Raw genomic sequence first — 15032 nt, 5'->3', positions numbered from 1 at the left:
ATGGATGAAAAAAATATGACCGTGATTACTGTAATTCGCCTTTTGGGGTTTCAGATTCCTCAACGTATAACATTTTTAGTCTTCTTTCTTTTTCTTATTATTTATTGTGTGACAATATGTGGAAACCTCCTAATCATAACACTGGTGTTCTACAGCAAAGCCCTCCACTCCCCCATGTACTTCTTCCTCTCTCAGTTGTCTATATCAGATATCTTATTGGCCACTGATGTTGTTCCTAACATGCTCCATGCTGTTTTAGAAAATACTACTACTGTATCAGTTTCTGATTGTATCACTCAGTTTTACTTTTTTGCTGCCACAGAAGCTTCGGAGTGTCTTCTTCTGACTGCCATGTCTTACGACAGATATTTGGCCATCTGCAAACCATTGCATTATACTTTGTTAATGAATCACCAGTTTTGCTGGATAATAGTGGTCACAAGTTGGAGTTTGAGTTTCTTGGCAGCATTGATTACCACTTTAACCATATCCACATTACAATTTTGTGGCCCCAATATCATTGATCACTTTTTCTGTGATCTTGACCCGATCATACAACTCTCTTGCTCTGACACCACCATCGTTCAATTAGAATCAACATGTGCGAGTGCATTATTTGCAGTAATTCCATTCTTTATCATTGTTGTATCATATGTTTATATTATAGTCACTATTTTTAAAATCCCATCTATTACTGGGAGGCAGAAAGTTTTCTCAACATGTAGCTCCCACCTGACAGTTGTCTCCATATTTTATGGCACCATTGTTTGTGTGTACTTGATACCTAGTAGAGGACAGTCATTGGACATGACTAAATTATTTTCAATACTGTACACTGTAGTAACCCCACTGCTAAATCCAATCATATACAGCCTGAAGAATAAAGACCTAAAACAAGTTGTAGGAAAAATTATTAACAACGGTTTAAATTTACATTTCAAATTTCATTAACATTTTCAAATAATTGTGTGATGTTTTTTTCCCTCAAATATTTATAAACAATGTAAAGCCAAAGTTTTGCAACTAAAACCTCTCTTTTTAACACATATTGTTAAGTGGTGTAATTTGTTTTGCTGCATGCTAGCTGGGAAGTACCTGTGTTTTGTATCAATGTAAAGCCAATTTTGTTCTATAGTTTTGGATTAAGCATGGAAAGATTAGAACATCTTTTTGTTTTTTTTACTGTCATGCGGGGCTATTAGAAAGATTAGAACATAATTTCCTGATTTACCAGGACTACCTGATTACAAATCAGCAACAGGGACGCAGACAAAAATATAAATTTAACAAAAAACTGTTAGTTTTAACCTTTCTCTACTCTATGCACAACTAAGATAAAGAGTTGGCTGGGCCTACAGTACATGTAAGTAAATATTAATTGCTAATACAAGATTTTGGAAAATATTTTATATAGTTACATAGTATTTGAGGCTGAATAAAGACACAGGTCCATCAAGTTCAACTTCAAGTCCCTGTGTGGTCTAGTTTTTAAGAGTACCTGTACCCCTGTATGTTATGGTCTCTGAGGAAGGATCCAATTCTCTCAGCTGATACCACTGCTTGTGGCAGTGAGTTCCGGACCCTAACCGCTCTAACTGAAAAAAAGCCCCTACGCCCCTTGTGGTTAAATCTTTTCTCCACCAGTTTTAGGTGGTTGCCTCTAGTCTTTGTTATTGAGTTTACTGTAAAAAGTTTTATTGCTGATGTTGCCATCACCACTAAACATTTTTTACATCAAAATCATGTCCCCTCTTAGTCTCCTCACTTCTGGCGTGAACACGTTTAAATATAGTAGCCTTGTACAAAGCAAAACAGAGCACCTCCATCGTGTAAAAAGTCATTTATTTATACGGCAACACAGCTGAAGTTATACTCACAAAAAGGGTCGATCAATAAAAGCATGTAAAAGGCGATGCAATGGAAATCTCTGGCAGCGGGACTCTCACAGAATGAAACAGATCAAAGGTCCTCTGCCCCTATGAGTTTGAACGGTCTACGCGTTTCAGGGGCACGCCTTCTTCATCAGAACCTCCCCCCTTGAGGTTCTGATGAAGGGGGCGTGCCCCTGAAACGTGGACGGATTAGTACCGCAGCACTGAACACTGAAAAATGGCATGGCCAGGAAGGGGGTGAAACACCGCGGTCTTCAAGTGGTTAATATGTATTCCTCTTGCCTGTCTTTGACCCCAAAATGCATTACTTTACATTTTTCAACATTAAACCTCATGTAACCTTATGTAATGGAAAAACCTACCAAGGGTATTTTTTTTAACTAAATGCTATATTCATTGTAAAAAGTTTATTTATGTGAAAATGTGTGATTCAATCAATATATGGAGCCTAATAAAGTAAATTACTTAATTGTGTTCATTTCTTAGCAAAATACGTGGGTGTCTTACATAATGGCGATACATTGGAGTTTTTTCAGGATACACAATTTTTCAATAGGGAACCACTATTGGAAAAGCTAGGGCAACAGTGCAGTGTCAGATTCCTCGCATCACCTTTCAAAATCTCGTGGAGTCACGAGGCGGCCCAACGAAGTCATCTCATGGAGTCATCTCGTGGCCCAACAAAGTACTGATGGGGTGGTCATAATAATCTGGCCACTCAGTGTATATGAGAATAGAACAAACAGAAGAAGTCCACTTTTGCCAAGTTAGTGTACAATTTGCTACCCGATGGAGATGAAATGGCAGTTATATACTATACCCTTCGAGTTCTAAGGGCATGTACAAGGGATTGACTGCACTTTTTCCCAAACTAAAACTCAACAACTATGTATCTCATTTCATCTTAAATAATGAATAGAATCTAAGCTTTTCCCATACCAAGGATAATTCACCAGTGACATCTGGAGATCCTACTTGGCTGTGGCAGGTTTCAGGTGCATGGATATGCTGCTGGAACACTAGGGAGGACGGTAGGGTCAAGAATGGTGAAAGTAGATATGAAGAGGAATTCTCTCGGTCTCTTCTAACAACATGGGGGAGGGCTGGCCTAGTGGGAAGTAGCTGTTGGCATTTTAAAACCAAAAGTTCTGGGCCCACAACAATAGTGTAGTAGAACTAAAGGAGCAACATAAATGTCAGACCCATGATGACCTAAAGTCCTATATACAGGTGTGACTGAAATCATTAACACATTACACGGGATCATATGGGGGATAATCATGACCAAATAGGGCAGGTGCCATGCACAGTCCATCTCCCAGACTACATCTGTGACTCTCTAACCAGAAAGCCAGAGCATAAACCAACCAGTCTGACTGGCAACTGAAAGCATGGTCGGCCTGCAACTAGTAACACAGATGACAAACAAAGGATTAGTAAAACTCAAGGCTTGGCCACTCCAATAGTCTTGTGTGGGAGCAGGAACAAAGGAGGCACAGTGAGAGCCTGGAAGGAAACCAACACAAGCACTTTCCCCACAGTGCATAACAAAGACGACTCAAAGAGACAGCTCATAACTGCCCAAAGCCAAGGACAAAGGAAAAAATACTACAACATAGTGCAAAAGATCTGTAAAGTAACATAGGAACACAAACAGGAACACAAAATAAATATAACTAACATAGGAACACAATCAATGTGTTGATGTCAGTATACTTTGAATGACCAGTAGTCTATACAGCACCGTCATACATTACCCTCTTGCTGGGCTACATATGAAAGAACTAGGTCTTATTAAGAGGTAAGTATAGGGACTCAAAGTAGGAAGAAACTGAAATGGGGTAAAACCCGTAGTCCTTTGGAACTCTGCTATATGCAACCTTGTGAGATGCCAAGTCAGAAAGACCGTGTCCTCATCAGTAAAGAGGATACCAGGGGTCCAAGACTAAAAGAAAGGTAATGTCACTATATTGTGTGTTCCCTTGGAGAGGAAATTTGGGTCTATGAATCCTATGTGGTCTACTCAAAGGAGTTGAAGAGAGCACATCATAGTAAGGTCATTGAAAGCAGACAAGTCTGGCAGGACAGCCACTGGAAGATGGAAGGGGTGACCCCACTTATAGGTAAGGGTGACCCCACTTATAGGCTCTGTTCAAGAAGCGGTATTAATGTCTTTCTCAATGCTTCAGTAAAACAATGTACCATAGCCCCAACAAATTCGAACAGACCCATATGCTAGACCTTCTGTAGGATATCCTCCTTCATTGTGTAATAATGCAAACAGCCCAAAATGTCTCTAGGCTGGCCAACATCTGCATTCCTCAGGCCAAGAGTCCCGTGTTCTCTGTCTATGGAGATGCCAGTGTGAACAGGCCTATCCAAGAAAGTGCCAAAAATGGCTATGACAGTAAAGCAAGGCCAGCAGAGGTATACCCTTTATTCTCATGTTTTCCAAGTCATCTATGAGCACATGCAGTTGGGTCAGGCGAACAATTGTATCCATCTGTGCTCTCTCAATGCCAGAAACTATCTATTGCAGGGTTTCTGCTGTCTGTGATCCTGGAGTCCAGGGTGGCAAGTTGCACAATTTCCCTTTGCAGGGCAGTTTCAACCCTGTTGGCCAACAATTCAATGTCTGCTTTAAATGGTAAAGTTGGTATTAAGGCCCAAAAAGCTTTATCTACTGTTCTGGCTGAGTGCAGCAGAGCATGGTCTTGTTCAGAGGGCGAGTGATGTTACAAGGCCTAGGCCACTGGTGAAAGAGAATATATGGAGCCCAATGCCCCATAGGGGTACACAGACACATTTCTACACAGAGTGGCCTGTGGTCTAATTCACTGTCCAAGAATCTTCATTGGCATATAGAGTCAGGCTGCAGTGAATACAGAGGGAGAGGTCACAAAGCAGGGAAAAAGAGGGCAGGGTGTTTTCTCCCACCATGGAGTTTCATGGGCAAGACAGTTTTTAAACCTGCTGCTGATTACACATGTCGACATGTTGCAGTTTCCTCTTGCATTTGCATCCAGGGGCCAGGGAAGCTGACTGTGTAGACTTAAGAAAGGGGTCCATGGAGTTGAGTGGCTGTGTTTAATGTAGCCTCTCTTTTAGCACAAAAGTGTAACTAATGTAGGGTAGGCTGGTCAGTAAGACTAAAAAAGTTGTGTGACTTGGAAGTTTGGGTAACAAGCGTTCTCACTTTTCCATGCTGTGACCACATCCTGACACTAGTAGTTTCTGATTAAGCAACTCATCTTCCTGGTTCATCAATTTGGTGTCATGCATCCCCTCCTCTTGAAGTATAAATATAATATTACTAACAGAGGAGTGATTGGCAAGCAAAAAAAAAAAAGAAAAACCTACAGCACTCTGATGGTTTTAAATAATGCTAATTAATAACTAAGAAATAGTTGTGCCCTTGGTAGTGGAGGAACTGTACTAGGAGCCTGAGAGGAGGAGGGCCTGTTCTCCAATTAAAGTTGGGTTTAAGGGCTGCAATTAAACCTCCCGTTTTGCGGATCCAGGGACTCCTTTCACTTATATCTCAAAAGCATTTAAAAGTGTCTGGTGGCTGGATCCAAAATATTAGCACTATGGCTACATAAGAAATTTCAAGAAAGAAAGTTCTTAAGGAGCAAGGCCTCCCAATATGAATTTGGGTCCAGCGTGCATTTTGGGTCTCCATGTATGTTCCCCTATGGCCCCCATCAGCAGGAGGAACTCTACCACCATTGTGTTAAGGCAATCCATCTGCATCCTACTATAATACCTCTAAAATCCTGAGGAAGCTAACAGCGAAATGCATCAAGAACGTAATCATATTGCATTAAATAATGACCATGAATAATTTATGAGTCAATGTGGCAAACAATCTATATATGTTCTTGGTTGATTATTAGGTTGTATGAGGTAAATGTAGGTATTTATACTGTATTTTAACAGGATGGCTGTGAAACCAAAATTTTATCAACATGTCTGTTTTTATAGGTTGTGACAAAATAAATGGAATGTTTTTATATAATGAAATAAGTTGGTTTGATTTCGGCCTAAAAAAACAGTATTTCTATACAATACTCTTCTTTAGTGTTATTGAGTAGTGTTATGCCGGATTACCTACCAACCAATATTATTCATTTTCAAATAATGAAGAAACAGTACATTCAAAAATACCCTTCATACCCTTCTTTCGTTTTTTTTTTGCCCACCCACCTTTCAAATTTAGTTCAAATTGTGTTCACCGTCGGGATGACTCATGAAAAACATCCGGGGTGCCTTTGAGACAAGTGAAGACTAAGTTGGATTATGACTCATGAAAAGTTGGCAAGTGTTCTCCTGGATAAAGTGGCACAATTCGAGCTAACAGGGGATCCCTGGTTGGTTTATATAAGCCCTCCAACAACATGAGAGACAGAGTGATTCTGGGCTCCAGCCCACTCCGACCAAATTCTTCACCTGGATACAGGGTTTTTCTTTTTTGTGTTTATTTGTATTATTTAGTTTTGACTGATCCTTTCCCTTTCCTTTTTTTTTTTTTTCTTCTCTTTGGTTAGTTTTTGTTTAAGAGACACTTTAGGGGCACCCCATTAGAGAGTATAGGGGTATCAACCCTGACTGGTATTAGTTATTTATGGTATGCTGCGAAAATGTTAAGGTCGGGGGGGTTTTAGCATTCAAAAGGTTATTGGATGGTATACTCACACAGCATGTTGAATATAAAAATTAATGGGGAAATACATATCCTTTTTTAGGTAGATGTTATAATATTATATGGTTGTATGTTACACATGTCTTTGTATGTTGTATGAAAACAATACATTTGTGAAAGTAAAAATGAGCGGGGCATTTTCTGCACACTGTCTCCTTTCTGTGTACATCAGAATGTGTTTTAATGCTCAACTGGCAAAGAAAGAAGTATCTACATGTACACGTAATTGATATCTTGCAAATCTATACTGGATCCAAATGCTCACCCAAACCTTATACATAGTGTGGTATCCAGGGAAGGGCTGAGTACCTTCATCCCAGGGACCTTCAACACAACCAACTAGCCCTTTCTTGGTAAGGACAAATTTATGTGGGCTTGTTTGCAAGTTCTGAAAAGCTGTACCAAACATTCACACAGACAACACATTGATTGATTGATTGACCGATGCATTTATTATAAACAAAACAAACACACTTTGTTATGGTTTACAGTCTGTGCAGTCAGTTTAATAACCCTATCTATATCTGTGTACCTTTAGAATATTCCAGTTACACAGTGCCTCAATTAACAGCAACAAATTGATCCCATGACAATGGGATCCCTGGGATAATATAAACCCTTCATACTCCCAGCGGTTGCATGCTATTCATTTTACATAGTTATAAAAGCCGTGGTAGTCTTAAAAATAATTCGAAGGAAATGTTGAAGCTTCATTTGTTTTTTATATGCTGCATGGAATTGTTGTTGCTGTGGTTGTAGCTGTTAGAGAATATTTACAATGCTTGGACTGAGGATATTATAACTCGTGTCAACCATTCAAGTTTGTTTTTTGTAAACCTAACTATTTTAAATTTTTTTACTACTGAAGAGTCTTTAGCATTATGAAATTATGCCTAATAAGAAACAGTACTATGCAGTATTGTGTGGCTATTGATTGGCCACAGTTTTGCTCTCAATAATGATAAACTAATAAATTAAACTAATGATAAGATATTGTTGACTGCTGTTGGTAATAACACTGACTGTTGTGGGTAATTCTTCTATGCATAGCACGTCTCCTATTTTTTCTATGCCTTTGTATTTTCCAATCTTTTCTCCTTCTCTTCCTCCCACTACTAACCTCCCATACAGATTCTGTTGAAGTCATTTGGACAGGCTGCACAACCCAGTTAAAAAGTATTTATTCTGTCCTCAGGTTATGGATGACAAAAATATGACCGTGATTACTGTAATTCGCCTTTTGGGGTTTAAGATTCCTCAACGAATAACATTTTTGGTCTTCTTTCTTTTTCTCATAATTTATTGTGTGACAATATGTGGAAACCTCCTGATCATAACACTGGTGTTCTACAGCAAAGCCCTCCACTCCCCCATGTACTTCTTCCTCTCTCAGTTGTCTATATCAGATATCTTATTGGCCACTGATGTTGTTCCTAACATGCTCCATGCTGTTTTACGTAATACTACTACTGTATCAGTTTCTGGCTGTCTCACCCAGTTTTATTTCTTTGCTGCCACAGAAATGTTGGAGTGTCTTCTTCTTACCGCCATGTCTTATGATAGATATTTGGCCATCTGCAAACCATTGCATTATACTTTGTTAATGAATCACCAGTTTTGCTGGATAATAGTGGTCACAAGTTGGAGTTTAAGTTTCTTAGTGATATTGATTACCACTTTAACCATATCCACATTACAATTTTGTGGTCCCAATATTATCGATCACTTTTTCTGTGATCTTGATCCCATCCTACAACTCTCTTGCTCTGATACCACCATCGTTCAACTAGAATCAACATTTTTGAGTGCAATGTTTGCTGTAATTCCATTTTTTATCATTGTTGTTTCATATATTTATATTATAGTCACTATTTTTGAAATACCATCTATTAGTGGGAGGCAGAAAGTTTTCTCAACATGCAGCTCCCATCTGACTGTTGTCTCCATATTTTATGGCACCATTGTTTGTGTGTACTTGATACCTAGTAGAGGACAGTCATGGAACATTACTAAATTCCTGTCATTACTGTACACTGTAGTAACCCCACTGCTGAATCCAATCATATACAGCCTGAAGAATAAAGACCTCAAACAAGTTGTAGGAAAAATTATTAACAACTGATTACATTTACATTTCAAATCTCATAAAAATTTGCAGATCATTTTATAAGATTTTTTAAAAATAATTATGGTCAGTGTGAAGCTGAAGTTGTGCAACTAAAACCTCTGTTATTAATGCATATTGTTAGACTGTGTAACTTGTTTTGCTGCATGCTGGCTGGGAAGTGTGCTGGGAAGTGTCTGTGTTAGCGCTTCTGCCTTGCAGCACAGTTTGAATCCGGGCCAGATCACTATCTGCAAGGAGTTTGCATGTTCTCCCTGTGCTTGCGTGGGTTTCCTCTGAGTACTCCGGTTTCCTCCCACACTCCAAAGACATGCTGGTAGGTTAATTGGCTCCTCTCTAAGTTTGCCCTGTATGTATGTGTAATAGGGACGTTAGATTGTAAGCTCCTTGAGGGTAGGAACTGACTGCAACTATGTAAAGCACTGTGTAAATTGTTGGTGCTATGTAAATAGCTGTAATAAATAAGCATGGAAAGATTACGACATCTTTTTGGTTTTTACTGTCATGCGAGTCTATAGAAAGATTTTCCGCTCCTCGAGGCAAACCATAGTTAGTATGATTGTCCATCTAATGGTATGGTTTGCGTTTAATTTTTGAACAGTCACCGCCGGAGCATGTATGTATTTTCATGTATTTTCATGTACATGGTAGTTTCTCTGTTCTCCTGATGAAGGTAACACCCCCTTAGTCCTGATTGGCTGGACTAAGGAGTCTCTTAGCAACTAAATGCTTTCTACTGTTTGGCCCTGTTACGATCCTTTTGAGGCTCACTGATTGAATACAGAGTATAAATTAGCAATCATGAGTCATCTACTCAGCTCTGAAGACGGCGAAGTTCCCCAAAAACGCGTTCAGCTAGAGATAGCGTTACTCTGCTTTCAGCAGAGTCTCTGGACTTTTCATCCATCCACAAAGCAGGTAATCCAGTGAGGACTTTCAGTCCAATTTGACAGCTTGTTTGCTCCTATTGTGAGTATGTTGTGTTTTAACAATACTATTTTACCAATAAAAAGGATTATTGCACTAAGTCAGGCGCCCAGTGTTTTTCTTTTTTTCATAAGGGATAATCATGACCAAATAGGGCAGCTGCTATGCACAGTCCATCTCCCAGGCTACACCTGTGACTCTCTAACCAAAAAAACAAAACATAAACTAACTGGTCTGACTGGCAACTGAAAGCAAGTTCAGCCTGCATCTATTAACACAGATGACAATCAATTGATTAGTACCAAGCATGGACATGAAAAACTCAAGGCTGTGCCACCCCAATAGTCTTGTGTGGGAGCAGGAACAAAGGAGGCACAATGAGAACCTGGGAGGAAACCAACACAAGCATTTTCCCCACAGTGCATAATAAAGACAACTCAAAGAGACAGCTCATAATTACTCAAAGCCGAGGACAAAGAAAAAAATGCTACAACATAGTGCAAAGATCTATAAAAAACAAGCCAATATAATATAGTGATTTAGAAAAAAGAAAGATATCTGACATAGGAACACAGACAGGATGTGTCAGTACACTTTGATTGACCAGTAGTCTATACAGCACCGTCATACATTACCCTCCTGTTGGGCTACATATGAAAGAACTAGGTCTTCTTAGGAGGTAAGTATAGGGTCTCAAAGTAGGAAGAAACTGAAATGGGGTAAAACTGGTAGCCCCGTGAAGAGAAGTTGAAGTGAGCGCATCGGAGTAAGGTAATTGAAAGCAGACAAGTCTGGCAGGACAGCTTGTTGCCGAAGAAGAAAAGTATTGTTTTACTTTAGAACAATGAGTTGGATGTGGTGACCCCACTTATAGGCTCTGTTCAAGAAGTGGTTTTAAAGTCTTTCTCGATGCTTCAGGAAAACAATGTACCATAGCCCCAACAAATTCAAACAGACCCTTATGCTGGGCCTTACGTGGGATATCCTCCTTCATTGTGTAAAAATGGAAAAAGCTCAAAATGTCTCTGGTCCAAATCTGCTTTTTTCAGGCTTTTTTCTGCTTTTTTTAGGCTGGTCCAAATCTGCTTTTTTCAGGCCAAGAGCCATGTGTACTCTGTCTATGGAGATGTCAGCGTGATAAAGGCCTATCCAGGAGAGTGTTAAACATGGATATGACAGTAAAGCAAGGTCAACAGAGGCCTTGACCACAGGTATACACTTTAATCTCATGTTTTCCAAGTCATCTATGAGCACATGCAGTTGGGTCAGGTGTATCTATCTGTGCTCTCTCTCTGTTCAGAAACTGTGTGTTGCAGGGTCTCTGCTGTCTGTGATCCTGGAGTCCAGAGTGGCAAGTTGAACAATTTCCCTTTGCAAGGCAGTTTTAACCCTGTTGGCCAACAATTCAAAGTCTACTCTAAATGGTACTCTTAAGGCCAAAAAAGCTTTCTCTACTGTGGTGACTGTAGAGCATGGTCCTGTTCAGAGGGTGGGTGACGTTCCAAGGCCTAAGCCTCTGGTGAAGGAGACTATATGGAGCCCAATGCTCTATAAGTGTGTACAGATGCCTTTCTTCACTGAGTGCAGCCTATGGGTCTATTTCACTGTCCCAGAATCTTAATTGGCATAGAGACAGGCAGCAGTGATGACAGGGGGAGAGGTCACAAAGCAGGGGAAAAGAGGGCATGGTGTTGTGTCCCACCATGGAGTTTAATTAGTAAGACACAGTTTTCATACCTGCTGCTGATTTCACATGTCAGCCTTTTGCAGTTTCCTCTTGCACTTGCATCCAGGGGCCAGGGAAGGTGACTGTGAAGACTTAAGAAAATGGTCCATGGAGTTGAGTGGCTACGTTGGACGTAGCCTCTCAGCACAAAAGTGTAACTAATGTAGGGTAGGCTGCTTAGTAAGGCTAAAAAGGTTGTGTGACTTGGAAGCTTGGGTAAAAAGCATTCTAACTTTTCCATGCTGTGACCACACCCTGACACTAGTAGTTTCTAAATAAGCAACTCATCTTCCTGGTTCATCAATTTGGTGTCATGCATCCCCTCCTCTTGAAGTATAAATATAATATTACTAACAGAGGAGTGATTGGCAAGCAAAAAAAAGCCTACAGTACTCACACACACAGTAATGCGCTTGCTGGTGGAAGAACTGTAATAGGAGTATAAGAGGGGAAGGACCTGAAGTTTGGTTTTAGGCTTGCAATTAACCCTTCTATTTTGTAGATCCAGGGACTCCTTTAATTTATATCTCAAAAGCTTTAAAAGTGACTGGTGGCTGGATCCAAAATATTAGCACTATGGATACATAAGACATTTCAAGAATGAATGTTTCCCATATGAATTTGGGTCTAGCGTGCATTTTGGGTCTCCATGTATGTTCCCCTATGGTCCCCACCAGCAAGAGGAACTCTACCACCATTGTGGTAAGGCAATCCATCTCCATCCTACTATAATACCTCCAAAATCCTGAGGAAGCTAGCAGCTAAATGCATCAAGAACTTAAGCACAGCTCATTAAATAATGACCATGAATAATTTATGGACAAATGTGGCAATCAATCTATATATGTTCTTGGTTGATTATTAGGTTGTATGAGGTAAATGTAGGTATTTATACTGTATTTTAACAGGATGGCTGTGAAACCAAAATTTTATCAACATGTCTGTATTTATAGGTTGTGACAAAATAAATGGAATGTTTTTATACAGTGAAATAAGTTGATTTGATTTTGGCCTAAAAAACAGTATTTCTATACAATACTCTTCTTTAGTGTTATTGAGGAGTGTTATGCCGGATTACCTACCAACCAATATTATTCTTTTTCAAATAATGAAGAAACAGTACATTCAAAAATAGAATTTAAACTGAATTTCCCTACAGGTCAATAATAATGGATCCCATGAAAATATCAGTAAGGACTTCATATTCCCATTGGTTCCATGCCCTTGATTCTACTTACCTATATAAGACACAATGCTTACGGTACACCAATCTCCATAAATATCAACATTTCATGGAAAAATATGGATTGACCTGCTGAAATTGTATTTATTATATTTTACTACTTTATGTAAGTAGAATATGAAAGGTTTACATGGAAAATAGGTTCAATTCACAAAGCTTGAACACTAGGATTGTGATCTTTATTGTATCCATGTGACTATCATTTTAAAAACTCAATTTTATTTTATTTTTTATCTTGGAGTGTATATTGTATAAATGAAACCTAGTGATAATGTTTGGATAATGAAAATACTGGGATTTTAGCCTTTTGTAAAAGCTATAGAAAAAATATTTGCAATGTAAGGCTTTAGAACAATGAAGGACATGTCATGCATTTAGGTTTTTCCTTTTTTCATGCACTTTGAACAACAATTCAAAGAGAGTCAAAGAGAGTCTTTAACATTATTTACTTATTTTGTAAAGTGTTATTAGGTGCTATTAATCTCTGATTTATTTCCAATCGATCGTTGCTTAGTTATTACTGACAATCAATGTTATCTTCATACCCTTCTTTCCTTCTTTCATGCTCTTCCACCTTTCAGATTTAGTCCAAATTGTGTTCACGGTCGGGAGGAACCCTGTTTAAAAAGAATTACAGTGTTTCCTTGTCCTCAGAATATGAGTTATCAGAATAACATGACAGTGGTCACTGTATTCCACCTGGTAGGGTTTCAGATTCCAGAAAATATAAAATTTTTGATCTTTTTTCTCTTTCTTATGATTTATTGTGTCACAATATGCGGAAACCTCCTGATCATCACGCTGGTATCCTACAGCAAAACCCTCCATTCTCCCATGTACTTTTTCCTTGCTCAGCTAGCTATGTCAGATATGTTATTATCAACTGATGTTCTTCCTAACACGCTCCATACTGTTTTGGCGGGAAACACTATTATAGTCTCATTTACTGATTGTTTTACCCAGTTTTACTTTTTTGCTGCTACAGAAACAGTGGAGAGTCTTTTTCTCACAGTGATGTCTTACGACAGGTATTTGGCCATCTGTAAACCACTGCATTATCCGTTGTTAATGAACCACCGGCTTTGCTGGACGATGATCGCCACATGCTGGACTTTAAGCTTTGTAACACAATCTCTTCACACTTTTTCTGTATCAAGGTTACACTTTTGTGGCAATGTAATTGATCACTTTTTCTGCGATCTTGACCCGATCCTCCACCTCTCCTGCTCTGATACCACCATCGTTCAACTAGAAACTACAGCGCTGAGTGCAGTGTTTGCTGTAATTCCATTCATTGTCATCATTGTATCATATGTTTATATTATAATCACCATTTTCCAAATCCCGTCTATTACTGGGAGGCAAAAAGTATTCTCAACATGCAGCTCCCACCTGACTGTTGTGTTCATATTTTACGGTACCATTGTTTGTATTTATTTGGTACCTAAAAGAGTACAGTCATGGAATGTCACTAAACTAGTGTCATTGCTGTATACTGTGGTTACTCCACTGCTGAATCCAATGATATACAGCCTGAGGAACAAAGACCTAAAAAACGTTGTAGGAAAAAGTGTCAGAATGTTTTTGAACTTGGATGTCAGTAGGCATCAAAACGTACAAATGACTTAAAGTGTATCTAAAGCCCTTTTTTTGGTATAGTTTTAAATAGAGTGGTGAGGGGGTTCAAATCTGTATGAAATGTGTATTGATGCTTTTGTGTACATGGGGGAAATTTACAATTTCTTTTTTTTCATAATATATTTTTATTTATTTTCTTAACATCCGAATAAATATTTTGAACATCCGAATACATTGTCACATCTAATACACAATTAACCTATATACATATCTTTACTTCCCTCCTTCCCTTAAAAACAATTTCCTCATTCTTTACCTTCTGCCCCCTTATCCTACCCACAAACACAACAACAACAACAAAAAAAAGGGAAAGAGTGAGAGAGCGGAAAGGATGCAACTCTTTTACACATACAGGACCTGGGTTTTCTACTGCCAAAATCTAGACCTATGTCAGCTATATATACTCTTGGACCTCAGATGAACTTGAGAACTCTATCCAAGGTCTCCACTTCTCCTCAAACTGCACATACCTATTATGAAAGCAGGCTTCTCCATACGCATTAATGTTATTTAATTCACTGACCCATTCCCGAGTTTGGGGAACATTTGGTGACCTTCAATTCCGAGGAATTATTCCCCAAATTTACAATCTCTGTGTGTTCTGTGACTATTGTCACTAGGACTAAAAGGGAAGGGAAATCCAACATTTTGAGCTGTTACCAGGAATAGAGAGGAAATTTACCAACGGAGGCATTTGTTGCAGTGTGTAAGGTTTATTGGTTTATGTCCTGCTCTGCAATAATAGCAAGGCATGCACACGGTTCCAACTATAACAGTCA

General features: G+C 39.0%; 3 protein-coding genes across 3 annotated transcripts; all 3 read left to right on the top strand.

Annotated features, from left to right (window-relative positions):
* Positions 1-951, top strand: LOC108800864 (olfactory receptor 1468-like). Its single transcript, XM_018572846.1, has one exon. The coding sequence runs from the start codon at positions 1-3 to the stop codon at positions 949-951; it is 951 nt and encodes a 316-aa protein (XP_018428348.1).
* Positions 952-7792: 6841 nt separating this feature from the next.
* On the top strand, positions 7793-8716 carry LOC108800863 (olfactory receptor 1468-like). The gene has a single exon (XM_018572845.1). It carries the CDS (start codon positions 7793-7795, stop codon positions 8714-8716), a length of 924 nt encoding a protein of 307 aa, XP_018428347.1.
* A 4574-nt stretch (positions 8717-13290) lies between these two features.
* Positions 13291-14244, top strand: LOC108800862 (olfactory receptor-like protein DTMT). The gene has a single exon (XM_018572844.1). The coding sequence runs from the start codon at positions 13291-13293 to the stop codon at positions 14242-14244; it is 954 nt and encodes a 317-aa protein (XP_018428346.1).
* The last annotated feature ends 788 nt before the right edge of the window (positions 14245-15032 follow it).

This window comes from Nanorana parkeri, unplaced genomic scaffold (assembly GCF_000935625.1).
Source record: "Nanorana parkeri isolate BGI_ZX_2015 unplaced genomic scaffold, ASM93562v1 scaffold2146, whole genome shotgun sequence".
Lineage (NCBI taxonomy): Eukaryota > Metazoa > Chordata > Amphibia > Anura > Dicroglossidae > Nanorana > Nanorana parkeri.
The sequence above is the reverse complement of the archived record's forward strand: the minus strand, read 5'-3'. Positions and strand labels throughout refer to the sequence as shown.